Source organism: Podarcis bocagei (assembly GCF_964188305.1).
Source record: "Podarcis bocagei genome assembly, chromosome: 7".
Classification (NCBI taxonomy): Eukaryota; Metazoa; Chordata; class Lepidosauria; order Squamata; family Lacertidae; genus Podarcis; species Podarcis bocagei.
In genome coordinates, this window is record NC_138132.1 from 26,862,362 (window position 1) to 26,888,808 (window position 26,447).

A 26,447-nucleotide genomic window follows, 5' to 3' on the forward strand; every position below is an offset into this window, starting at 1 on the left:
GTCGGTGTCAGAGTCTTCTTTTGTGCTTTTGTCCTAAAAGGATGCAATTGTGATTTGCCTTTCTGCCCCTGCTTCCTCTTAAATTAGGCGATTAAGTCAGAGACCAACAGCAGAAGAATTGGAGCAAAGGAATATACTTCAACGTAAGTAGAAGCTTCTCCATGTGCTTGTTTTCTAAGGAGTATTCAGATCATTTCTATAGCACTCTGGCTCCAAGGCATTGTCCCTTGGCTGCTGTCCCAAACACTGTGCTGCTGCAGCGTTGCTTGCTATTCCTGCCGTGCAGCATTCTTGCTACCGTACCTGTGATTTGCATGGAAAGTTTCATTTGAATTTCCAGCAGACCATATGCTGCAGTAGGTGATCTGGATTGCAATTAATGAATAGCGCACAGGGCAAGCTCTTCCCGCTTGGCAACTGCAGGTGGTAGAACTGCCTTTTGTTGTAGGAAGAGGAGGAAGAGTGCTGTTTTAATAACGCCATGTTGTTTTAATATGGTGGCCTGCTTTTAAAAAAATATTTATAACTGGTGGGTGGGTGGGTTTTTTTAGCTGTATCTGTTTTTAAATTCATGTTCTGAGCTGAGAGATCCACAGCCATGGCTCTAGCCCCATAGAAAAAGCCCTACCTGCCTTCCAACCTGAGCTAAGAGGGATGCCACACACGAGTGAGTCTTCCCCAGATAACCTAAGGAGGAGGACATGTGGAGAAGGCGGAGCCCAACTCATAGGACTTTAAATGTAAAACAAACTCCAAACTCTCCGTAAACTGGATCCAGGAACACACTGGCAGCCAATTTAAGATTGTTAGCGATGTGGAAATAACATGATTCCTGGTGGGTGGGGTGGGGCCAAGCAGGAAATCAAACCGCCATGTTTTGCACCAGTTGAAGTTTCTAAACTGTCTTCAGGGACAGGTCCTGTGCAGAAGAAACATTTCAGTAATGTCATGCTGCTACGTTCTGTGGACTAAGGCAATAAATGCTATTCTTCTTCCGCAATTCTAGTGAGGGATTGTCAGGTCATAAATCTAGTTGGTTTCCTCTGCTTGGATTTATCCAGAGTCATTTAATAAACTGTTTCATGCCGGGAATGAGTGGTATAAAGTAAAATCAGTGGATCGAATTGTTTCCAAGGGAACGGACTTTTGCATGGAGGGTCATAAGGAATCTTGCTGGGTGTGGATGAGAACCCATATTACCTTTATATAGTATCAAATACACACATGCACACCAAGTTCCTAATACCTCCTTCATGCAAGAGACCAAATCTGTAGAAGCACTTGATTGACAGGTGTGTACCATTCATAGAGCAATAATTGCAACATTTTATTTGTTAATGCTAAACTATGTTGGAAGGAAAGAGAAGTTTCAGACATCATCAATCATTTTTCTCTTTCACAGAAAAAAATGAGGCTGACCGGCAAGCTGAAAAAAGGGAAATAAAGCGCAGGCTCACCAGAAAGGTATTGGAGCATCATGGGCTGCTGGGAATTCTGTACTGCTTTATTAATATTTTTTTAAGTAAAAAAGTTTCATTAAACATTACAAACAACAAAGAAAACTGCACAAAGTTATTTCATTTACAAACATATACAAAGCACAGCGCAGAAGCAGGGGAAAGTATCCACCAATGTAATATTGTAAACACTGCTCTCCTGCATGTGAAGAGTCAACTTGTGGCATGGATCCTGCACCTCATGCATTACCCCACTTTCCACGAACTACCACTTGGCCTCTGCACAGTGGAGCCTGAGAGTCTAGAGTAGGCTGCCCCATATTTCTGAAGCAGAAAGCAGACCACCTCAAACCCACCCCTTTTTGAGACTCCCCAATAGCTCTCCTTCTCTGCATAAAGTGATCGGAGAGAGCCATGCCCCAGATGTAATTAATCCAGGTCTCCAATATATATATATAAAGATAAGGAAAACCCCCAACCATACTGAGTTGCCCTAACAAATGACTTTGTTCACATTTCCTTCTGCACCAGCTGCACTAGTGGAAGCCAGTCAGCCCACCAGGATTATGCCTGAGTGGTGACATTTGCTCCTCATGGGTTTTGGGTTAATCCTTATTTTGCAAGGTTGCACCAAGGCAAGAGGCATCTTTGGTTTTGTTGACTTAAGTGAGTTTTCTCTTCACAAAACCACTCACCCACCCTGACCATACACCACACTTCCTCTTTCCATATCTGATTATTGGGAGGCTTTGCACCAGACAGATGCACCAAGGCAACCCACACTGTTCCAAGTCACTGGACTGGAGCAACTACCTGGATATGCAGTGCTGCCACGCTAGGACTTGTGACACTGGATTGGTGCAGCGCTTGTGTCACGATCCACTTTAGTCTTGTGAAGCAGGCCACCAGATTTCACTTGCAAGTCACAATTTCTTTCTCTCTCTCTCTCTGCCTTTTAGCTTAGTCAAAGGCCTACTGTGGCTGAACTGCAAGCAAGGAAGATCCTGAGGTTTAATGAATATGTGGAGGTAACAGATGCCCAGGACTACGACAGGCGAGCAGACAAGCCATGGACCAAATTAACCCCTGCTGACAAGGTGAGAAAGGCAAATGCTCTCTCTGCCCAGCCTGTCTCTCCACACTCCTGTCCCAATGCATCTCTGCCACCCTCAGACGTCCAAGGCCTCCTGTCTTCTCAAACGACTTCATCTGCACCTTACGGACTGGGGCTGCCTTTCAGAATACTCGTATGACATCACCTGTCATTTCCTTCAAAACCCACCTTTTCTGCAAAGTCTTTCGTCCCTGCAGTAATGAAACCCCCGTGTGTGTTTTGTGGCTGTGTGCCTTCTGCTCTGCCTTCCTGTTCCAGTGACCTCCAGATGTTGTTGCACTCCAGCCCCCATCAGACCAAAACAGTGTGGCTGGTGATCAGGGATTATGGGAATTGTAGTCCAAGAACATCTGGAGAGACACAGGTTCCTCATCCCTACTTCCCATCAAAGCTCCACAATCAGAGGCAGTAGGCTTCTGAATGCCAGATGCTGAAAACCGAAAGAGGGGAGAATACAGTTGAGTTCAGATCCTGCTTATGGGCTTCCCATAGGCATCTGGTCGGCCACTATGAAAGCAGGATGTTGAATTAGGTTCAGGTATGTGCATCTGAAGTAAATACACGTTCCACCCCTGCCTGTGTCTGTTTGCAGTTCTCTATTTGCTCACTTATACAAGATACTAGATTTTAAACTTCTCAAGGAACCTCCTGTTCTCTTGTGCTCTGCAAAAGTGCCATACACTTGGGAGAGTGCTATATTTCACCACCACGTTCTTCATTATCTTATAAGTTGAGCCTTGCCTATGTGCAAACTTTCAAGGGGTTTGTTCTGTTCCTCATCCTCTGGACAGTGAGGAACATCCTCCTTGCTGCCTCCATTTCCAGCTGTGTCTCATGCCTCTTGCAGCACCATCCGTTCACCCGCCTCTGCATAATGAGGTTTCCTGTGCTATATTGCAAAGGGGGAACCAAATGCCATGATGACCACAAAAGCACTGATTATAGTCTGATAGAGCTTGTTATAAGTAACAGTCTGATACACCTACACAAAGAAGTGCCACCTATTTTATAGGTCCATCTGTTGAAGAGGCTCTTTGATAGGGGAGCTTGTTTGCTGAGCAAGAGTGAGTGCCTTCTTGGTGGCTGCATGAAAACTGTGCAACAATGTTCTGTTGGAAGTGAATATTCTATCTGCACTTCCTTGTCTGTGTTATACACTATATCGCAGGGTGTTTTGTCTTGATACTGGAATGTGATATGAAATGTTCTGTTTGTTGGAAGCCGCCTTAAGTGATGCTTATGCATTAGAAAAGCAGGGGAAGCATTCTTACATAACCAAAATAATAAGTAAGTAAATAAACCATACTGAAACCCCCATAAGTAATGAAGCTGCCAGAAACCCTGTGTTTCCTGCCAGCTGTTTCCCTACCTCCCCACCCAGGGCCCTTCTGGTCTCCTGACAGATTCTTTCCTTTCGTGCTTTGATCCTGGCTACTGGTCAGAACATCCAAAGAGGAAGTGCAGCACAATGGCTAAGCTGGGTTGCTTCTGATAGGATGAAATAGACATAAGGCAGACATACACAGCTGGGACACCCTGCTGATTGGATAGCACCTGTCAGGGCTGGAAGTGCTCAGATATGAACTGACAGGGCTCCTTCTCCCCATTTAGGCTGCCATCCGGAAGGAGCTGAACGAGTTCAAGAGCTCTGAAATGGAAGTCCACGAAGAGAGCAAGCAGTTCACACGGTGTGTAAGAGGGAGATGCCCACTTTCCTTCCCATGCTTCTTTCGTAGGACTATAGTAGCTCCTAGCATTGCCACTAGCCTTCCTTGCCATGGTCAGGTTTGAACCAGCATCTCATCGCCTCTCTAGTGTGTGATATCTTGGGGTGGGGAGAGGGCAGAAACTTGCCCCCATCTTTAGTGAGCTTTGGGCATGTCCCTGCTAAACCCATGTTTGGTGCACGTTGTGTGGCAGGCTGGAGCCAAAAAGGCAGTGGATATGCTCTGGGTGAGGGGCAATGGAGACATCAACACAGGCAGACATTTGCTGATAGTATTTGATGGTTGGCCAGCACCATCTAGCAGTGAGAGCTTGACAGTTGTGGTTCTCATGTCCTGAGGGCATGACCTGGATGCGGCATGCAAGACCCAAAGGGGGGGGGGGAGGCGTCCAAGCCCATTGCCATTCTCACAAGCACAATGTGATTCTCTTGCAGGTTTCATCGGCCATGAATCTTTTAGAAAACCCGTTCCCCAACACTGATAGATGTGCCAGAGAAGGTTGCTGATGACTTGAGGCATTTGCTGGTTGCCCTCTCCTGAGCTGAAGAGGAACCTTTGAGGCTTGTCTAAGATTTGCCTTCAGATCATATCCAGGAAATGACCTTCTTCAGGGAAACAAGAGGGGTGGGGAGAGCCTTGTCCAAAAGTTGCATTTCATTGGAAGGAGTTTCTGTCAAGTGCCATCAAATCACAACGGCGGGGGGAGAAACACTATACCTCAGATGAATCAGCAATACCCCCTGCTTGTAGCTGGGTGCCCTGACTCACGTTAGACGTGGACAGCTCCAGCGTTTGAATGGATAATGCCCCCCCTCTTCCTGTTCTGCTGTAAATAGTATGTTCTGATCTGTTTCATAGGCTTTTTCAAAGGAAGAGATAATATTGGAGCAGCCTTTGTAGGTAGTGAACAGGAAGCAAGAATGTGTGCCTGTGCATGTGGGTGAGAGAGATTGAGAGAGTGTGTGTGCTTGTGCGTGCATGTGTTCTGTACAAAGGAAACTTTAAAATACTGTCCTAGCAGGAAACTGACACATTATGGGAGATTTTGTTTTTGTTTTTTTGCTTATGTCTTTTGGATGTACTTAATATGCAGAATCACTACTGACCAATTTTAAATCATCCTGCAGAAAAATTGTATAGTTCTTAAATGGCATATGCTGCATTTTGAGAGAGGGGGACAGTTTTTAGACAATTTTTTAAGATGGACAACAAAAAACTTGTAACGTTGAGACCTCTTTTTTCTGGTGCATATTTAGTCCTATATAACAGGAACTGCAAAGCCTAAAACAAGTTGCCTTCAGGAAGCAGATGGCATGGAATATATTGTATATTTTTAAAAAATCATGACTTCTTCCTTTTCTTTTTAAAAACTTTCTGAAATTAGAGTGGAACTTGCCTTTTCTTAGTCAAGTAGCAAAATGTATTGGAAGTTCCAAATGTCACATGCTTGAGAAGGGCTTGAAATCGGCCTTTTCATATTTATAAATGTTAGCAAATACGGCATCCCTTGATCTCTCGTGGAATGTTTCTGAATGATTTTGCAAGCCACTGCTGGGTTGCAGGGTTGGCCCACCCTTTCGTGTGAGAGGCTGGGAGGGATTTGGATGCGTGTTAACGTAGGTCAGCTTTCCCCAGCTTCAGGCCTTCCAGATGTTGTTGGCCCACAACCATTGACCACGCCAGCTGAGGCCGCTGGGAGTTGTAGTTCAACATCACTTGGCAAGCCTCTGTTTGGGGAAGATGGATGTAGGTGGCTCCATGTTTGACAACTGCTTTGGTTGCACAAGCTACCCTTGCAGAACATGATGCTGTACCAGTGGGTAGGCAGCGCACAGATGGCTAAAGGCTGTGTCCCATGCCATTCTATGCTTCCTCACCTTGAGAAGAGGCCATTACATACTGCTGAAGCCTACCCAGTTGCCAAACCTTCTGGTGGGTAAGATGCAATAGAAGAAGGGCTGCTATATCTTGCAACAATCACATAAGATAAGGAGTGTCAGGAGGCACTGGATCCAGATTAAATGAATTTAGAACCCACTGAAATCCATAGGAATAAGATTGTCAAGACTTTAAAAACCATTGATTTCAGTGGGGACTGCACCACTCACTTTATCTGAATCCAACAGAATGCCTTTTCATGAGCAAAGGACAAAAGCCTGGAACACTCTTTGCTATACAACTGTTAAAGGCAGCAGTAGACAGGTAAGTGGGTGCCTCCAGGTAATCTTGGGCTATAACTGCCATAATCTATGGCCGTTGGCCATGCTGGTGGAAGTTCCCCACCCCTGTGCTGAAGCATCAATAATCCCATTCCAATATGTCCTAGTCACCTTTCTGGGCAGACCAGGGATACAAAGATCGCAAACTCTGCTTTTGTACCTCAAGGGTTTCATTCTACCCCTAACCCCCTACTGACCTTTTTTGTTCTCTCTTTCTCCCCCTCCCCCAAACCCTTTTGTTTTCTTGAGCACTGACTTGGTGAGAATATTTTGCAAGGGGTGAGAGGGGTGGAGTTTGGCTTTGTTGCCTTTAAGGCAGAGGATGGGCAATCTGTGGTCTTCCAGATTTGTTGGACTCCTATGGGACCCAGTCAGCATGACCAAACGCTGGAGATTATGGGAGTTGGAGACCAGCATCTGGGAGAGGCCACAGGATTCCTACTGCTACTTGAATAGCGTTTCTTCAGGAAGAGTGCAAGGAGAGAAGCTATTGTAGACATCAGGGGAGTGCTGAAGCGCTCTATGCCAGAACTGCTTTTTCAAAGTGTGTAAAATATATTTCTGTAGAGCAGATCATTGCATTGTATAGCTGTCTTCCTTTCAATAAGATTTTATGGAATAAATTTTTTTTTAGAAAAGAAAAAGCTTGCTCTTCTCTTCTCCCTCTCAGTTGCATCGTCGACACTCTTGTGCAGTCACTTCCCAGATACAGAGAGTGATTTGGGGTGTCATAATATCATAGAATCATAGAGTTGGAAGGGACCTCAAGGGTCATCTAGTCCAACCCCCTGCAATGCAGGAATCTCAGCTGAAGCATCCATGACAGACGACCATCCAACATCTGCTTAAAAACCTCCAAGGAAGGAGAGGTTTTTAAATTTCCAGCGAAAAAGAGGTTTGCTACCTCTACACTCCCTGCAGAGGTAAAAACTATCTTCTAAAAAGTGCAGCTACATACCCCCCCCCCCGTCTTACAGATGGAAGATTATTATATCAAATCTACTCAGTGTAATGCATTCATTTCCTCTGCAATTGCTTGTCCTGAACGGTCGTAGAATTATTATTTTTTAAAGGGAGATATAGGTGAGTTCAGTGCTTTTTTTCTAAAAAATAAATGTTTAGGGGTACTCTCATTTTCCTATTCATATTGAAATACTGCCCATCACGGAGGCCAAATTTAGATTCACAAAATGTTTAGGGGTATGCATACCCCTGCATCCCCCCCAGAAAAAAAGCACTGGGTGAGTTTATATGTGCAGAAACCCCTGGTTTTGTGTTATGAATGTCATGTGCCACACAAAAAAACTGCATCCTGTTCACTCTGCCTGCCATTGTCCCCTGTCCCCTGGAAGGCTGCCCTTGGGCAGAAAAGGGTTCCCCATCCCTGGTGTGCAGGGTTCTTTCAAAAATCAGGCCAAAACATGTCCACTCTAGAAAATTTCTACCCACTAGAGGGCAGCCTTGAACTCTTCTGCAAGGACTGTCACTATAAAAAGTTAGATAATTTAGAAAGTTCAAAGGAACAGTTGGTCTGCATCTTCTGAAATTAGATCAATACTAAAGACGGCAGAGTGTTTGGCCCCCTCTTGAAGGGCATCCTGGATCCCCTGGAAAGGGCAGCTGAGGGTGCCTGGAGCTTCAAACAAAGTGGAATTGTGCAAAATTTTCAAAATGTTGAGTTTGGGGAGCTGGGTAGTATGCAGAGGGAAGGCCACAAGCTGCATTTTCAACATTGAATAGCTACTTAACTGCGCAGTATTCTGCATGTCTGCCCAGAACTAATTGCACTGAGTTCAATGGAACTTATTCCCTGGTAATTCCATCAAGCTGCCTGAATGGGAGAGCTAGGAAGCAGGGCTCATTCCACCAGCTCCTCCAGGCACCTCCTAGCCCTGAACTGTTTTCCTGCCAGCTGGCCATTCTAAGAAATACTATTTGACCATTTGTTGTCTGGGTTTGCTTTTTCCCATTTGTGCCATTCCTTCTGCAGTGAAACATTGAGTGAGTTTTAATTCAATTCAGTTTTTAAAAGCAAAGAGCATTAAATCATAAATAACATTGCAAAACCAAGAAATGGAAATGGATAGGTTCATCCGTTGCAAGTGTCCACAAGCAGTGGTTGTTTCCGTTTTGGAGGAGGGACAATTCTTGTCCCTTTTCACTTCAACTGTACAACATTTGGTAATCCACCCCAGCTCACCGCAAACTCATTCCATTCAATAGGGGGAATGTTTGAGGGCAGTGAAGTCCCTTTCAGATCATTTCAAACATTACCGTATTTTCCGCCCCATAGGGCGCACTGGCCCATAGGACGCACCTAGTTTTTTGGGGGGGAAATAAAGAAAAAAAATATTTTCCCCCCAGGCGCAGGGCTGGGGCGGGGGGAGCCCGAGCTTCCCCCGACCCCAGCCCCCAGAACAGGCTGGTCTTGCGCAGAGCTACCCGAAGCCCGGGCACGACTGCTCAGCGCGCCCAGGCTTCGGGATGCAGGCAGCTCTCCGCAAGCCGTGGGAGCCCGGCGGGAACTCCCCTCTCGCTCTCCAAGCTTCAGCAAAAGCCTGCATTCGCCCCATAGGACGCACACACATTTCCCCTTCATTTTTGGAGGGGAAAAAGTGCGTCCTATAGGGCGAAAAATACGGTAAATTCTCTTCACTTAACACCCTTCTCAGCAGAAGCATTTTCTCCTCACTTACAGGAACAGTAGGAAGACATATCCTCTTCCATAATGAAGCTGGCCGTGTTGTGAGCCTGGTGTCCTAGAGGGACAGTGGGAAAAAGTGAGGTCACACTCTGAAAGGCCAATGCAATCAAAGGGAGGGTGGGGAGGAGAACAGGTACTCTCAGGCGTGGCTTACAAGGGCCATGATGTACTGTGGCAGAGCAGGGATGAATGCATAGGGGCACTGCATACCAATCCAATTTCTCCAAATTCATTACCCATCCAGAGACACTCCATGGGGCACTCAGAAAAAGATTCAGGAGGTGCCTGGTCCCCTGCCTAGCCGCATGCCTGGATTGTAATTTCCATCATTCAAGAGGCGAGTCCATCCATCCCTACCAGGGAGGGATGTTGCTTTACTTACCAACAAGCAGTGCTGCCACTCGGGACACATACCTGTTTGTTGGCAGCAGGCTGCAATAAGCTCAGGGCAGCACCCTGGACGACGTCGTTGCTGTACGTCTTGATCTATCAGAAAAGAAAATGGATAAATGGCAGGTTTGTGCACATAGGAGAATATCCTATACCCACCTTAAATCCCAAAGACATCCCATGTGGTTTAACACAGAGACTAAGAGCACTGGAGCTGGATGAGGGAGACCTGGGCCCAATTTGCCACATGGCTAGGAGCTTCTCTAGAGGATTCTGGCACATTATCAACCTGACTGGGCGGTTGGAAAGATAAAATGGGATAACCCTGCGCAAAGCTGCCCTGCTCTCCTTACAGCAGCTCACAAAGCAGCTAGAAGCATCCCAAGAATGAAGGTGATCTTACCAAATATTTAGCTGCCTTATGTGGTGCATGGTGCAGGTGGAACACATTCGGTTCTGCCCACCAGATGACTTTGGGGACCAGCTGCTTCAGAGCAGCCTTTGCTGCCTGCAATGCAAGAAGAGAAGTGGGGTGAGATTCCTGAAAGCAAGAAGCCCCAAGTCAAAGATAGGGAGAGGGAGGGAGTCAAGAGAAGGAGAAGAAGCTGGAGAGGTTAGCGGCCTCAAAAGTGGACATGTCCATGAGGTTCCGGAGAACAATCCATGCAGGCCCTCACCTCTGGCACCTCTTGGGTGTCCTCCAGGTGAACGAGGACATTCACCACTTCTGCAATGGTTTCCTCTGGCAAGCTGGGATGCCACCTCTGCCCTGCCCTGCCCACAGCAGCCCCAGGTGTCTAATTGCCACTGGCGAACCAGGGCTTCGTCCTGAAAGCAGGGAAAAAAGAGGAACCATGACCACAAATTGTCCCTTCTCACTTCCAAATGTGAAAACGTTAAATCCATGCCCGCTGTCCACCTGTGTCCAGAGGAGCCCCATGCTGAAACTAGGAAACCTTCCCTGTAAACCTTAAAAGAAACCCTTAAAGAAAAACCAAACCAAAATGAGAAACTTCTACAATAACACAGTCAGATGCTGGCTCAGACCAGACTATCCACAAAGGGAAACTGAGGCAAGCCTGAGGAGACAAATGGAGGGGGGGGGCAATTCTGAGCACAAGACGGACTGGTCAAACGGGGGAGGGAAAGTGAGCAGACTGGCAAAGACCAGCATTTCCTGTCTTTGGGCACCAGAGGGAACCAAATCCACATGCTAGCATGGGAGAATGGCTTTATCTTTGGGTATCTCCCACTCGCAGCTGAGCTGCAGCTATGGGTCCTGTGGGCAAGTGAGTGGCAACTGCGGGTGACATCCTCAGGTGCCAACAGTTGCAGCCAGACCATTCCACATCCTGATCTGGTTGGCAAAGAGGTGGATGGTGTGGCAAACCCCTGCAGACCATCCATTGTCCACATTATTCTAGGGTTGGTGTTTTCTTACTTCAAGCTTCCTTGAGGGCTTCTTAGGAGCCAAACAGTGGGATGAAAAATATGGAATAAATAGCCTGCATTCAGAAAAACATACACACCATAACGTGCATTGAAAAAGAACAGGAAAAAGTACTCACGTGGCCAGTTAGGCTGCAATCACCTTCTCAATCTGGCCTGCAGACAGTCCGGGAATCAGCATGTTTTTACATGAGTAGAGTGTGTAATTTTATTTAAAATGCACCTCTGGGTTATTTGTGGGGCATAGGAATTCGTTCATTTCACCCCCTTCAAAATATAGTCTGGCCCACCACATGATCTGAGGGACTGTGGACCGGCCCACGGCTGAAAAAGGTTGCTGACCCCTGACTCACAGGGTTGTTGTGAGGATGAAATGGGGAGGAGCAGAACCTTGAGCTCCTTGGAAGATAAAGGGGGCCTAGAAATGCAGTAAATGTATAAATAGTAAAACGTGTGCAACAGAACGACTTTACAATTTACCTCACCTGCTACCTGGGGGTACTTCGAGAGGATGAGGATTCCATAGCCAAGGGTGCTGCTGCCGGTATCTGTGCCGGTAAAGAAAAAATATATTATATTATATTATATTATATTATATTATATTATATTATATTATATTATATTATATTATATTATATTATATTATATTATATTATATTATATTATATTATATTATATTATATTATATTATTATTAACAATTTATTATTTATACCCTGCCCATCTGGTTGGGTTTCCCTAGCCTCTTTGGGTGGCTCCCACAGTGGCGTAGCGTGGGTTGTCAGCACCCGGGGCAAGGCAAGTACTTTGCGCCCCCTAATCCGTGGATTTGCGTCCCCTAACCCTAACCCCCAGATGTTGCGCCCGGTGCGGCCGGCCCCCCCTGCACCCCCCACGCTACGCCACTGAGCTCCCAACAGAATATATGAAAAACATGATAAAACATCAAACATTAAAAGCTTCCCTAAACAGGGCTGCCTTCAGATGTCTTCTAAAAGTCAGGTAGTTGTTTATACACTTGGGAGCACTAGACCTCTACTGCCTCACAGAGCAAGTACCCCTCATTTGATAGCCAAGAGGAGAACTCTTGTTGGGAACTCCGCCTTTCACAAAACAAGATTTTTCAGGACACCTGGTTAAACTTTTGCCCTGAAATTGTCAGGCCCCTCTGAACAGTAAGCAAGTGCTTCCATTGCGTGTCATGTGACCCAATAGCATGAGATTAGCTCACACACTGAAAAGAAATGGTCCAAGTCTCTTCTCTACAATCCTTTCAGCACCTTACCTTCACCATTTTGTCAGCGAAGTGCTTAATAAACTGTTGGAGCAAACAAAAGAGGTTCATGGTCATAAATTAGTGCATAGTAGGAAGGTGCTTAGCCAGGAAGCTCATGGCCTCAACTGTGAACTCCCAAGCAAAGCCAATACCTGCCAAAAATGAACTGATCAGTGCCAACTGCAAAACCCGCTGGGATCAGTTATACTATTCCCCAACTATGTTCTATACAAAGGTTATGTGTTATGATACCTCATTGCCCACTCACATGTTCCTTGACCTCCTTCAGGACGAAAACTTCTGCAGAGCTTTCACCCGCAATCCAGCCATCTCCTGGCTTTTCATACCCACGAGGACAGTAGTCAGCTGGATCTTGAGCTGCTCTTCAGTGAACCCCTCTTAAAGAATGCCAGCAGCATCAGAAATCCTATCAAACTGTACTGAGACTGAGGAATAGGATTTTTGTTGTTGTTGTTGTTGTTGTTGTAGGAAAATCCTTGGGCTCACATTTTTTTTGTTGAATTTATTATTTTAAATGGTTTTATACAACAATATTTATTTAGAATCATAGAATCATAGAGTTGGAAGAAACCACAAGGGCCATCGAGTCCAACCCCCTGCCATGTATATATATGTGTGTGTGTGTGTGTGTATATATATAGGATATTTTGCTCCATGTGCATCCTCACTTCACACTTAAGTTACATTGAAACACATTTGCCATTTTAACGTCACCCAGTTTGGATAGATTCTTGTGGAGCCCTTCACAATCCGCACGTTTGATAATCTGAAATCATGGAATCACAGTAGAGTTGGAAGGGACTCCAGGGTAAGGTTACCAGATGTCCCCGTTTCCTGGGGACAGTCCCCGGATTTACAAATTAGTCCCCATACAAAATCCATTGAAGTTGAAAAGTGTCCCCGGATTCATTGAAAAAAAAATCTGATAACCTTACCTCAGGGGTCATCTAGTCCAACCGGCTGCAATGTGGGAATCCTAGGAGGGCTCGAACCACCAACCTTCTGGTTAACAGCCCATCAGCGTTGTCCACAAACTTCGCTACCTCCCTGCTCCTCAATAGTTTATGAAAAAGTTTAAAAGCATGATTACTTTTCTCTTCGCTGAGAGATGATCTGCATATTTATTCAAACTCTTGTTTTCCTGCAGACTTTAGCTACAGACCCACAAAGGGCCATATGGAGCCCAGCCCTATAAATACATATGCAAAAGTAGCTGAGTGCCAGGTGAAAACATTCCTCATCCAGGCCTTTTGCGAAATGAACAGTCTATGGCCTTTTAAATGGTGTGTGTGGTGTGTGTGTGTGGTGTGTGTGCACTTATGGTGTGTGTTTTTTCTACTGCAAACTGCTCTGTGATCCTTACATGAAGGGCGGTATGTAAATTTGATAAATAATATAATAGGTAAATAATAATATAATAAAAAGTATATGTGTGTTTAACAGAAACTACAGAGGACAGCCCAGTTCTATGCATGCTTACTCGGAAGTTGTGCTTGCATGCCAAGGCACCGGAGCCACAAAGTTCCCAGGAGAACAATAAATCACACTGACACTGAATATGGGTTCAAATAGACCACAACTTTATTGGTTACAGATGTCAGTGGTTTGGCTTAGGTGCAGGTGTGAAGCCAGGCTATGTCTTGACTCTTGCTCGTCTGCAGGGAAGAGTAAATCCACGGATAGGGGGTGCCCTATAACTTTTGTCAGATAGGTCCCTGTAGGGGCTGTGACATGGCCCTAGCCCACGCCCAGGCTTTGGACAGTATTCACACCCTGGATCCCTTTAACAGGATACGCTTACTGAGGTGGGGCAGGTGGGGCAACAACCTCCCCTCCAACTAAACAAAGGCTTACCCAATGCCTAACCTCACAAAAGCTGTGGATTGCTACTAGGTAGGTGAAAACCAAATGGCTGGTGTCAATTTGCCACGTGGAAAACATTCCTACCCGGCCCCAACAACATGGTGACTGACAACTGCCATAGCAAGATCATAGCAGAGCAAAGCATGAAAAGAGGGTGCCACAGCCAAAACGACCAGCAGCAACACAAGGCAGATGCACACACCCTCAAAAGCACCCACACAGTAAATGCAAATAAACACGAGCACAGCCGCGGGGAGGGGGGGGCGGAGTTCTCACAAAATCCACAGAGAAGCAAGGTGTGGGGGGTGTGGAGCAAAGGGTTAAGGGGGGGAGAGGTAAGGAGAAGCAACTGGAGACAGGGGATCCAAACCATCTCACCCAATCTGAGGCTTGTGGTGAAGGGAGACCTCTGAAGCAATGCCTCCTGACAATTAGCGAGCGGGAAGTCAAAAGGCAGAGCAGAAGGGCGGTGGACGCTGCTTCAGCAGCCCAAGGAAAAAACGCGCTGCTCCCCAGCTGTACGTCGCCCGCCTCACAGCTGATTGCAGGCAGCCGGCCCTGCTGGAAGCGGTGGCTGCAGCCCGGCTGCTAAGCACTGCTGGGGAAGGCAACGAAGTTCAAAACAAAACAAAAGGCTTATAGAGCAGGAAAAAAACGACCGAAAGAAAACCGCAGGTAAAGCTCGGTGCTGTTCCGAAAAGGCAAGAAAGAGTGAGCGCGCCACGCCAAAATTAAATGGCCCGAGGCCACACCCACCCTGGCCGCAGATTGGCTGGGGAGATCCCCAGCACCTAGACAGCATCTTAAAAAGCAGAGACATCACCTCGCCAACAAAGGTCTGTATAGTTAAAGCCATGGTTTTCCCAGTAGTGATGTATGGAAGTGAGAGCTGGACCATCAAGAAGGCTGATCGCTGAAGAATTGATGCTTTTGAATTATGGTGCTGGAGGAGACTCTTGAGAGTCCCATGGACTGCAAGAAGATCAAACCTCTCCATTCTGAAGGAAATCAGCCCTGAGCGCTCACTGGAAGGACAGATCGTGAAGCTGAGGCTCCAATACTTTGGCCACCTCATGAGAAGAGAAGACTCCCTGGAAAAGACCCTGATGCTGGGAAAGATGGAGGGCACAAGGAGAAGGGGACGACAGAGGACGAGATGGTTGGACAGTGTTCTCGAAGCTACCTGCATGAGGGAGGCAGTGGAAGACAGGAGTGCCTGGCGGGCTCTGGTCCATGGGGTCACGAAGAGTCGGATGGACACGACTAAACAACAATCCCCAGCACAGATGACGGGCAGGCTGTGACGCGGGGTGGGGGGCAGGCAACGTACCTCCCCCCTACGCTTGAAAACTGTCGCGGCTCGGCTGACTGGCTGCAACGCCGTGAACGGACTTCTCCAGCTAAACTGAAACTTAGTAAAATCACCAGTGTTTAATAAAAGATGTAGGAGCCCAGCCCTCCCCCCCCCCAAATCTCTGCGAGGCGGAGAGAACGTGCGGCTGAGTGACGGGGCCGGCCTCAGTGGCGTCATGCTGCGACGCGATAGGCTGGCCGGACTTCGTCCTGCCCCCCTCGCCGTCCCGGAAGCGGCGCTCCCGCATCCAGGAAGTGACGTCACCCGCCCCCCGGCCCGGAACCTCCCCCTCCTGGTGATGGAGGAAGAGGAGGTTGCGGTGGGGAAGATGAAGCAGTTCCACGGCGGCGTCAGCGTGGGGGTCGGCGGCGGCGCCGGGGGAGCAGGGCTGGATCCGGAGCGCTGCCGCTTCCCTTACTGCGTGGTGTGGACGCCCATTCCCGTGCTCACGTGAGTCTCCGCCCCTTCTCGGGACGCCGCGTCGGAGACCTCCCCCCCTGCCCCGCTCAGCCTAGCCTACTTCGCAGGGCTGTCAGGAAGGTGAAATGGGGTTTTTTTTTGGGGGGGGGCGACACAGGCAGTCTTGCAACACTTGCTCTGGGTCTCGCCTACCTCACAAGGCTGTTGTGACGGTAAGATATGGGTTTTGGAAGGAAGCGGGGCTCGAAGTACTGTTGTTTACGGATTGCCCATTAACGAAAAAGTTCTCTGGGCCGCTCACAAAATAAAACGGAAGGTCGAAATAATGATTTAAGCTTAAATGTGTAAAAGACACAAAGATAGGACCAGGAATTATTGAAGCAATAGCTCCAGTTTTAACGGGGACGGGATGGTGGGGGAGAAGAGGGGGGAAACAGCAGCAGCAGCAGAGGCAAAAGATGTGTCCCTCTCTGCATTTTCCTAAACACTTTTCTTCAGGGGCAAAATCAAACTTCAGAAGTATGTCAGGTTGTTGGATTATATATAAGACTGTGCTTATTAGAAAATTGTGCTGTATCAAGTAGTTAAGTAGAGCATTGGGATCTGTTCATTTTTGAAATGTTCCCCCTTGTGAAGTAATTTAAAACAAAACAAAAAGTTTAGAATGTGGTGTGATTATTATTTTTTTGTCTACACAGCTGGTACTGTTGCTTGGGTCCATTCTCTCCCTCCCCCCCCCCCCCCGTTTTGTTCTAGTAATTTTGTTTCTCCATTGTGGGCAGAATCTTTTTTTCCTTTCCTGCTTACAAAAAATAGTACCTTGGTGCACTTCAGATGAACAGTAGGTTCAGAACAGAAAGACATAAAATAAATGTGTGTACAGAGATAGATAGGTCTGGATTTTTAGGATTCAGCTAATCACTAAAATGAATATTCCTTAACCCATCTGAGCATTCCATCCTCAAAGCTCTATAACTGCCACCTTAAAAACAGCATAATTTCATCTTTATCAGAATAGCTGATGAAGCTGAAACATTTTGCAACAGAAATTTTAAAAACCCTTCTTGTTAATCACAGCAAAGACACCTCTGACTTTTGCGTAGCTTGAATGTAGAAAGATAAGAGTCACATTTGTTGCTCCACCCATTTTGTTGCCTCTGGCCCCAGCCTCGCCTAGTGTGTAGAAAGTTTCCTGCCAGAGAGTGTGGACCTTGGACTGAGAAAGATTCTCCACCCTGATGTAGGAGTTCTCTAGTCAGATCTTTAAATGGAGGCTTTAAAGAAGCCATTGTGAACCCCAACTTGTAGTGCTGGAGAAAGAGATATTCAACATTTTTTCTCCACTGGTCTCATTTTCCTGACCTAAATGTCAGATGCTCACACCCGTCCACAAAATTGCTGCTACTTTTGTATGGGGAAATCTAGGATTATCTGTTTTTCCCCCTTCTGCGGAGCAAATAGGAGCAGGGTGTTGATGTCGGTTTAGATTGGGAAAGTGTCTATGGGGAAAGAGTTAAACACCTGCCCTTGGAGCCAGTGCGCTAATTAAAATCAGTGCTCCACACAGCCGCTTTGAATAGCATTTAAAGAAAAGCTTTGGGATCTTATCACAGGGAACTAAGAGTGTATTTATTGCATTAAGATGGAAGCTGGTCTCAATAACCTTTGAGGTTTCTCCCACCTCTATGATCTCCCATGTTGTGTCTCTTTGGGCCTTAATGTGGCAGGCTTTGGTGCCTAGACCTAATGCATCCTGGGGTTTAAAAACACAAACATGGTTTAGGAATACAGAAATTATATTTGTCCAGTATTGCAGGTATTTACATAACTCAGAAATTATTTTGAAAGCCTGAAGGACAAAAGAAGAAAATGTTCCTTGACTCTTACAGGTCAGAAAAAAGATCCTAAACTTTCTGACCAGGTGTGGGGAACCTATGGTCCTCCAGATGCTGCTGAACTACAACTCCCAACAAGCATGGTCAGTGGTCAGGGATGATGGGAGTTGTAGTTCAGTAACATCTGGATAGCCACAGGTTCCCTATTCCTGTTCTAGATCCTTGCACCTCTTCCTTGGTTTTATGCAATCTTTTAGGGCAAACCTCTGGGGCTCCCTGGCCATAAAACTTGTGTGTCTCCTGCAGAGGGTGTCAACTTCTTCAGCTGGTACTGACAGCGTTCTGTAGATTGGCATCTGGGGTATGATGCAGTCCTAACCATATCTACTCAGAAGTAAGTCCCATTTAATTCAGTGGGCCAGCCTTACTTCCAAGTAAGTGGGATTAGAGTTGCAGCCTTAGTTAAAAAGTAAAGGGACCCCTGACCATTAGGTCCAGTCGTGACCGACTCTGGGGTTGTGGCGCTCATCTCGCTTTATTGGCTGAGGGAGCCGGCGTACAGCTTCTGGGTCATGTGGTCAGCATGACTAAGCCGTTTCTGGTGAAGCAGAGCAGCGCACGGAAACGCTGTTTACCTTCCTGCCGGAGCGGTACCTATTTATCTACTTGCACTTTGATGTGCTTTTGAATTGCTAGGTTGGCAGGAGCAGGGACCGAGCAGCGGAAGCTCACCCCGTTGCGGGGATTCGAACCACTGACCTTCTGATTAGCAAACCCTAGGCTCTGTGGTTTAACCCACAGTGCCACCTGCGTCCCTGCAGCCTTAGTTATCTTCTGGCAAATATGCTTGATGGCTTTAAAGACCATGGACTCTGCCCAACTGTTGCTGTACTTTGGGTGGGATTCAGTTGCATACCACCATATTAGGTCACACCATTAGGCTGCTCCTGTGAAATGAATCCATGTCTCCCAAAGACTGGTGGGAATAAAGCTCCAGCTTTCTTCTTCTATGATGCTTCCAGACTTGCTATTTTTCAAGTGAGATTCAATCACATACTGGCAGATCAGTTGACTGGGAGGCATTGCAGGACAAACCCACCTCCCCAAAAGATCAAACTTAATGGAGAAACACACTAGAAAGTGTGTGGTGACACTTGCTTTGGCACAACATTGTCTAACCTCCCCAAAACAAATCAGGATGAATGTTCAATAAATGAATTGTCTGCAACTGCCCCTAGGTTACAAGGGCTTTCTTCCACCAGATCACCTGGAGATGATTCCTACTTATCTACTTGTGGCATGGAAAGTAGTTGTTTAGAAGCCTGTGTGTAGCCTGTTCAGGAGGAATACATATAGTCTACAACCATTCAGAGCACAGGGAACTTTGAAACAGGAAAAAGACCAAATATCCCATCTGATTTGTGCCCAGGTTAGGTCCTGTTGGCTTTGATGGACTGTCAGAATTGTCGCTGTCTCTCACCCTGTTCAGTCCTGTCAGGCCACGGCTTTGGGCAGCCACTGCAGCATCTTTTTTAGCAACTTAACTTCAAGGACAAAAAACTAGGCCCCCTGATACTTTCTTTTCTTCTTTTGGTAGATGGCTGTTCCCCATTATTGGTCACATGGGCATTTGTACCTCAGCTGGAGTCATCCGGGACTTTGCAGGGCCATACTATGTCTCGGTAAGTAGAAGCTTGTTCCTGTGGCTTTGTTGGCAACCATTGAGTCGTGGCCAGTGCTGCTGTTCCACTATCGCAGCAGTACTCTTGCTTTCTCCTCTTCTCAACAGCCGCACCCCTGCGCACCCTCAAAATCTGATCCAGGGGGTTGGAGGACCCTCCAGAGCTGATTCTGAGGGCACATGGGGAGGGGAATTCCTAGTTGCCTGTGATAACCTGGAAAGTGGTTAAATAACAAGACTGAGTTGAGATTCATCCAAGTGGTCATGTAAAGAATAAGACTGGGCTCTCCACCACCAGTTGCTCCTTCCTCTTGTACACGAAACCTGGAGGCTATAACAGTGCAATCATATACTTCTCTACTCAAAAGCAAGTTCTCTTGAGTTCAGTGGGATGTATTCTCAGCTAAGTGTGTATAGATTTCCAGGGTTAGTTTCCTTTTCCTTCCAGTACTAGCTCCAAAGAGCTCTGAAAATTCATGTTTGGTTACTAGTTTCAGAATGTTCTGAAGCAGACAGATGCACAAACCTCTTGGCCTCTCTCTATCTCTTGAGAGATAATAAGCATTGAAGAAGACAATCCTGTTCCAAGTGTCCCAGCAAATTTAGGAAAAGAAAACATGAAGGGGGGCTGGTGGTGGGAGGGGGGGGCGCAGTAGCTAATTTGTCTGACTTATGTGTCAGCAATATTTCAAACTGGAGTAAGTCTTTTGGCATCAAGCACATCCAAACATCTATTCTATTGACTAGAACAGAATGGTGTGTTTTTCAAGTCAATCTTCAACAAGGGGAGGGGCCCTTGTAGGGAAGGTTTCTGTGGCCGTTAACAGCCCCTGTTGTAATTCCTCAGAACCCAAGATTATGTATTTAGTAATATGAATTTCTTTATTCTATGCTACTCAGGAAATAAAGTATGCTTATTATTTTCCATCCTACTCTCTCTAGGAAGACAACATGGCTTTTGGGAGGCCTGTAAAGTAAGTGCTGTTTTCTCTCCGCCCTTTCCTGATGCATTTACTTGCAAAGAAACTGTATCCACAGAAAAGCTGAGCAATGCATGCCGTATTTTAGCTATTAAGGCAGACTAAAAATTCAGATTGCAGCAGAGAACTGGGACCTGTGCTTCTCAGTGAGGAGCATAACATGAAATCTCTCCTTAAACAGAAAACCTGCAGCCGTCTGAGGTTCCAGTGTAATAATAATATTTCTGCTGCTTTGAGAATAGATGGAATGTAATTTATTGGTGCCCACAGACTAAGACAAAAAGCGGCTGAAACTTCTGAATGAACAGAATCCTTTTGGGAGATTCCAAATCTGTAATCCTTATGGGGGAGACAACTATCAGACCTCTTCAAAGCTACACCCCCCCTTTTTGCCCAGATCCAAGCATAAGGAGCAGGAAGGGCTAGAAGATGCAGATCCCCAATACATTGGCAATCCTCTTTGGGGAACCATCTTATTTACAGCTTCTGAAATTCCACCCATGCACTTTCTATATTGTGTGTGCAGCAGTAAGGGCTGGAAACAAGTTTAGGTAGGGAAAGGGTTTCTCAGGATGAGAAATGCTGCATCCAGTTATAATTTCTGCACTTCCATTACCTAAACACAAGTAATGGCTGATGAATGCACACACAGCACAAGCACACATACACACAGCCTTGCTTTCAGAGTTTCTGGATCTAAGTTTGCAGAGATGTCATTTGAAAATCCTACGAGCAACAGAATTTATTAGAAAGGAGAATGTTGTGTGTGGGGAGGGAGCAGGTTGTTGAAAACAAACATGTGAACTGGCATCTTTAGTTCTCTTCTCTCTCTATCCCCACCCCCTTTTCCCAGATACTGGAAGCTGGATCCCAGCAAAGTGTATTCCTGTGGCCCTAATGCTTGGGATACTGCGGTGCACGATGCCTCTGAGGAATACAAGCACCGTATGGTGAGGTGACTTCAGTACTCAAATCGGCAGGGTCACATGCACCTAGAATTGGTTTGGGGCTGGGAGGGCAGAGTAAGGCTCTTGCTGCTGATCAAGAAACCTTTTGGAAACACAAGCTTGCTTGCCAGCTACTGAAGAGAAACAAGGAGTTGTTTAAGATGAGCCCTTCTAACTGTGAAAACCCTGCATCACAGACCGGCAATCTGTGGTCTTCTCAGATGTTGTCACATTCCAACTCCCATAAGCCCCAGCTAGTTGTTCTAGATTGTTTCTAATACTGTTCTTAATGCTGTAGCCTGCCCTGGGACCTTAGGATGAAGGGTGGGTAATGAATATGTATTTAATAATAAAAGTATCGTCAGCAGTGTGCTTTTTACCATTTCAGCACAACCTCTGCTGTGACAACTGCCACTCTCACGTAGCCCTGGCCTTAAACCTCATGCGATATGACAACAGCACTTCCTGGAATATGGTCAAACTTTGCTTCCTCTCCCTTCTATACGGAAAGTATGTAAGGTGAGTAGAAAGCTTGACTGTTGCTGTGAATACTGTGGCGTGCAGACTTTGATCAAGGGCCTTGATCTCCACCAAGCTTCTGCAGTACGTAGCAGCCTGGTGACCGCTTATGTGGGATTTGAAAACCATTTGGCTCATAGAATCTGATGGTGCTTGCAACATCAAGCCCTTCTGGGCGGCAGGTTTGGTCCCGGGGTCAACAGCAAGCCCTTGTGATGAGTGGCCAACTTTATGGACAGGAAGTTGGTGGCTGTGGGCAAAACCTCCTGGGAACTTCACTTGCGCAGTTGAGAAAGCACAGCCAAGTGTGCATGCACACCAAAGCTCACACCAATAACAAACTTAGTTGGTCTCTCAGGTGCTACTGGAAGGGGAAAAAAAATATTATTATTTTGTTTCGACTATGGCAGACCAATACGGCTACCTACCTGTAGCCAGTTAATGTATTTTCTCCAGCTATTCTTTTCTAAAGTACAGCTTGGAAACTGAGCTTTCCTGTGCTGGAAAAAAACCCCGAGTTACCTGGTATTTATGCAGATTTAAGTAGGGCTGAGCTTAAATTGCACACAAACACTTTCACCACCTTGTACACAGGTTGGAAATAGCCTACCCTCCCACCCTAATCCTGGGAACTGTAGATTCCCAAGATTCTTTGGGGAAAGCTGCGTGCTTTGAATATATGGCACAACCTTCCTTAACAGGCTTAAGTAAAGCCGAGATGACTGGCACAGCTTGTTTCCCTCCTGTGCTTCCAGTTTCCCAACACCCCTCTCCAGTTTCTGCCCCATCTCCTTCATCGTCCCACCTGCCTCTTACTCGCCCTGCTTCCTCTCTTGTTCTCTAAATCTCTCTTTCTCTCCCTTGCAGCATAGGGGGCTTTGTGAAGACCTGGCTTCCTTTCATCCTCTTTTTGGGGATTATCCTGATAGTCAGCCTGACTCTTCACATGCGATGATGGACAACGCCAGCGTTCTCCCCTCTTTTGAAGTCAAATCTTGAAAACTCTGGCTCTCTGAGCCCAGGAAGGCTGTGGAAGTAAGCTGCGTGGCCCAGAAACCTGCAGAAAAGAAGTGCTGCGTAATAACAACTCTTCCTTTATCCTGTTGGACTTTCTTTTCTTCCCTCCCCACCCCCCTTTTCTTCCACATAATTCTTCCCTTCAGACATCAAGGGAAAGGGGGGAACCACCACATCTTGCTTCTCGCCAAAGGTCTCTTCTGGTTCAAAGTTCCTGCCTAGGGATGCACGACCTGGACTTGGATTTGTAGGTGGTGTGGCGAGGACTTTGGGCACGTCGCAGTAGGCGCCGGGGCTGGTTGTAAGCTTCCCCAATCTCTCGCAGAAAGCTTCTCGATGGCACTTTATGAGGAATGATAGCAGTGGATGCTGTGGGTTGGAGTTGGAGGGGTTTGGTTTTTAAACCTGCTTGCGCTGGTAAATGGGGTTTGTGGCATTCTTGGTCGTAACAGTGTTTCTATGGCGGTACCGCAGCGATTGGCAGCCTGAAATGACAGCCTCGTTGCTCAGGAGAGCTGGGGTTGCCTTCAGTCTTCGCTTCTGCAGATAGGACTTTTTACCATAGCGTGGAGGTTATGTCCTCTTCTCCTTTGCACAAGAAGTGCATTTTTTTTTGTTTGCTTTTAATTTGGTGCTCCTCGGAAATGCCATTGTTCTGAAAGCAGCTGATTTCTCTACCCCCCCTCCCCCACAAGGTCCCACCAACCTAAGTGATATTTGGTGCAGTCGTTTCCAAGGGTGACCTTGAGCTGTTCCTGTTGAGAGTTCTATTAAGACATCTTGGTCTGCTTCATAAAACCAGTTCCCAAAGATTTTTTGCACACATGTGTGTGATAGAAACAGAGTGTTCTACCCACCTGATGGTTAAACTCTATGGCTTATAACGTAGTTATGCACAACACTGTGCCTTGAAAGACTCCAGAAGCAAAACTCGCCCCAGGGAGATGCCTGATCTAACCCAGCGAAGCTGGAAGTCCTACCAGTATGAAGTCTGTTCTGAAGGGAAGAGAACCATTCATTCAAGAGCCAAGTTCTCTCGTACTGCTTTCCAGGTAACCTGAAAACAGGGCAGTCTTCAGCAACCTGGTGACCACGTTAGGTTTTGCATTGCAGCTCCCATCAGTCACAGCTAGCACATACTGCCCGGGGCTGATGGGAGTTGTAGTCAAAATATCTGGAGGGCACCAGGTTGGCGAAGGCTGCACTAGAAAATTGTGTGCCGCCCACTTAATTTTGGCCTTGGCCCATGTAGCAATGAAAAAGTGCAGTCTTCCTCCTCCTTTTTTTAACTGAAGGGGACGCAAAGTGCTACACTGCTCTGCTGCATGCCACCCCCTCCCATCCTCCCTTCCCCATGCTAATCTCCACCCTTTCCAGTCTTTCACACACTCCCTGGATGCCAAGTACTTTGCACTGTGCAAAGGAGCAGCGCATTGTCTTCCCCTTGAAACACCTGCGTCCGAGCAGGTCCTCTTGGGTGTCGGACTCTTGCCATTTCAACCATGAACAACGGCAGCTGTAGAAAGCCGATCAATAAGCTCTAGGCTGATTGGAGATCAAAGGTCTTAGATCAAAGGGAATGCGTGGGGTGGCCTATCCCGCTGCCCCTCTGCCCCTTCGCTTACACTCCCACACCCAGCGGGGATTCTAGTTCTGAGGGAAATAATAAACCAGATCCACTGAATAGAGACTCTATCCCTCCCTCCCTCCCTGCCTCCCTGCTCTCTCTCGTGTGTGTGTGTGTGTGTGTGTGTGTGTGTGTGTGTGTGTTGGAGTGGGGGGAATCTTGCAGTGATTTGCCAAAAAAAACAGAGCTCCAGGAAACCCAAGCAACTCACAGACCTGGCGCTCACAGCCAACTTCCTTTCTACAGTAGCAGTAGCCTCAACTGGTCTTTTGAGTCAATTAAAAAGTGCTTTGCTGACATGATGCAACTATACAAGCTTTGCCACATGATAAAGTTGGCAATAGATGCAGGAGGAGCAAAGATGCCAGAAACTCCCATCACTCCTCTCCCTCCTCCCCTCTCTCACTCCCTCCCCCCCCCTTGCATTCTCATATTTCTACATTCTTGAACAGCCTGCTTAGCGGTGAAGAGAGGTGGCCAATTGAGAAGACAGTGGAACTTCTCCGACGCACCCCAGAAGTCAAATGTGCTAACCTACTAAAGGCACAGACAAGTTACGAATCTGGGTTTTGAATCCCACTCCAAAGGATTTCCTTGTTGCAGCTAAGGGATGGGAATGGTCATCAATAACTGATGGGAAGCAACTGCCCTCTCCCATGCCTGTCCCCAACACACACTGCAGATCTTCTGTGGTGAGTTTTTAAGTGGTTGCTGATCATCTAACTCTGCCCCTTATGATAAAGCCACCACTTTACTCCACTGTGGACCTGAATTTCAGCCCTGCCTTTGTTTACCGTACTGCTGAAAGAAACCGAAACTGTTGGCATGGCCATGGCAGTGGGTGGGAATGTGGGTTTAGTGGAAGAAATAAATTTGTGACATCCTCACCACAAGCTCGTATATCACACAAGCTACGACCCCGCAGAATGAATTGGCCCTCCTCTTTCAGCACTTGTTTAGTTGCCACTCATTTTTGAATGCTGTGCTGCCCGCTTAACGCCACCTCTTTAGGGCAAGGGTGTGAGTTACAACCTTCCTCTAAGGGGAAGCCCTTCCGTGCAGGGATTTGTGACACCAGTGTGTCACTGACTCATAGGGTGCAGCACAGAGGGTTTCTTGGTGTGCGTGTATGCTGTTGCCTCCCATTTCTTTCCAGAAATTTGCTGGTTGCAGGGACAGTGAGAAACCTGTGGTTTAGAGGTCATTGTATGCCACTGTCTCTGCACACATTCTGCATTCCCATCGGCTAGATGTCTTCAGAGATTTGGTTAGGTGCCAAGGTTCTTCTCAAAGGTGTCATTGTTTATTTGGTACCTACCCCGTGGAGGCTTTCTAGGGTTCTTGCTTTTTGTTTTGTTACATTCCAGCCTCTTGAGTTTCCTTTCTTCTCTGGAAGCTTCATTGATGTGCCACTTGGGGTTCCCCCTCTCTCCCCTCCCCCCTTTCCCCTCCTTTGCTGATGATTAGCCAGATGGGCCTCTGTCCTGTGAGTCGTTTCTCCAGGGGGTGCTGGATTCCTTTGTATATACTGAACTCTGCTGCTGTGATTTCATAATCCCGATGATGGTGAAAAATAAATGCATTTCTGTGTATGTCTCCAAGCAGTGGTGGCTTCATTGTTCAGGCTGCCTCTTTCCCTCCCTCCAGCTGTCGGGGAGGAGAGAAGGGCTTGTGTTCAGAATTGATGAGAGCTCAGCGGCTGCATGGCTATGATCAAACTCACCATAGAGAAATTAACGTTTACTCCCCCCCCCTCCAATAAGGTGGATTCTCATGATGAGCATATTTAAATTCTATATTTCTGTAACATTTTTGAAGGGAAGGTAAGGTTACCATCCTGTTTTTATC

At 46.7% G+C, this 26,447-nt stretch overlaps 2 protein-coding genes and 1 long non-coding RNA gene across 7 annotated transcripts in view; 2 read left to right on the forward strand and 1 right to left on the reverse strand.

Moving 5' to 3' along the window:
- The window catches only part of PHACTR4 (phosphatase and actin regulator 4), a 64,243-nt gene extending 57,082 nt beyond the window's left edge, over positions 1 to 7,161 (forward strand). For all 3 annotated transcript variants that reach the window (XM_081202748.1, XM_081202749.1, XM_081202750.1), the window contains 5 exons: positions 88 to 143; positions 1,403 to 1,464; positions 2,417 to 2,554; positions 4,183 to 4,259; positions 4,733 to 7,161. In XM_081202748.1, coding sequence (XP_081058874.1) covers positions 88 to 143; positions 1,403 to 1,464; positions 2,417 to 2,554; positions 4,183 to 4,259; positions 4,733 to 4,748 — 349 coding nt within the window. In that variant the 3' untranslated portion in view covers positions 4,749 to 7,161. The remainder of the gene's footprint in view (positions 1 to 87; positions 144 to 1,402; positions 1,465 to 2,416; positions 2,555 to 4,182; positions 4,260 to 4,732) is intronic.
- Positions 152 to 15,751, reverse strand: LOC308591835. Of its 3 annotated transcripts, none has more exons than XR_014010282.1 (7): positions 14,598 to 15,751; positions 13,292 to 13,403; positions 10,289 to 11,608; positions 10,015 to 10,119; positions 9,604 to 9,707; positions 9,214 to 9,276; positions 152 to 303 (listed from the first exon to the last, which is right to left on the reverse strand). It is a non-coding gene; the product is annotated as an uncharacterized lncRNA (long non-coding RNA). The 3 variants fall into 3 exon arrangements; XR_014010283.1 differs by lacking the exon at positions 152 to 303 and having other exon boundaries at positions 9,037 to 9,276; positions 10,289 to 10,439; positions 11,546 to 11,608; XR_014010284.1 differs by lacking the exon at positions 152 to 303 and having other exon boundaries at positions 9,037 to 9,276.
- Positions 15,752 to 15,766: 15 nt separating this feature from the next.
- TMEM222 (transmembrane protein 222) lies at positions 15,767 to 26,200 on the forward strand. Its single transcript, XM_081202796.1, has 6 exons — positions 15,767 to 16,023; positions 19,426 to 19,510; positions 20,452 to 20,483; positions 21,343 to 21,439; positions 21,825 to 21,955; positions 22,823 to 26,200. Exons 1-6 carry the CDS (start codon positions 15,872 to 15,874, stop codon positions 22,908 to 22,910), a joined length of 585 nt encoding a protein of 194 aa, XP_081058922.1. The 5' UTR covers positions 15,767 to 15,871; the 3' UTR covers positions 22,911 to 26,200.
- Positions 26,201 to 26,447: the final 247 nt, after the last annotated feature.

Excerpts from the sequence above, each read along its gene's own strand:
- TMEM222 (XM_081202796.1), top strand. The coding sequence starts at position 15,872 with ATGGAGGAAGAGGAGGTTGCGGTGGGGAAGATGAAGCAGTTCCACGGC. Across the intron at positions 19,511-20,451 it reads CAGGGCCATACTATGTCTCG|GAAGACAACATGGCTTTTGG; the intron begins GTAAGTAGAAGC and ends TACTCTCTCTAG. Across the intron at positions 21,440-21,824 it reads AGGAATACAAGCACCGTATG|CACAACCTCTGCTGTGACAA; the intron begins GTGAGGTGACTT and ends TTACCATTTCAG.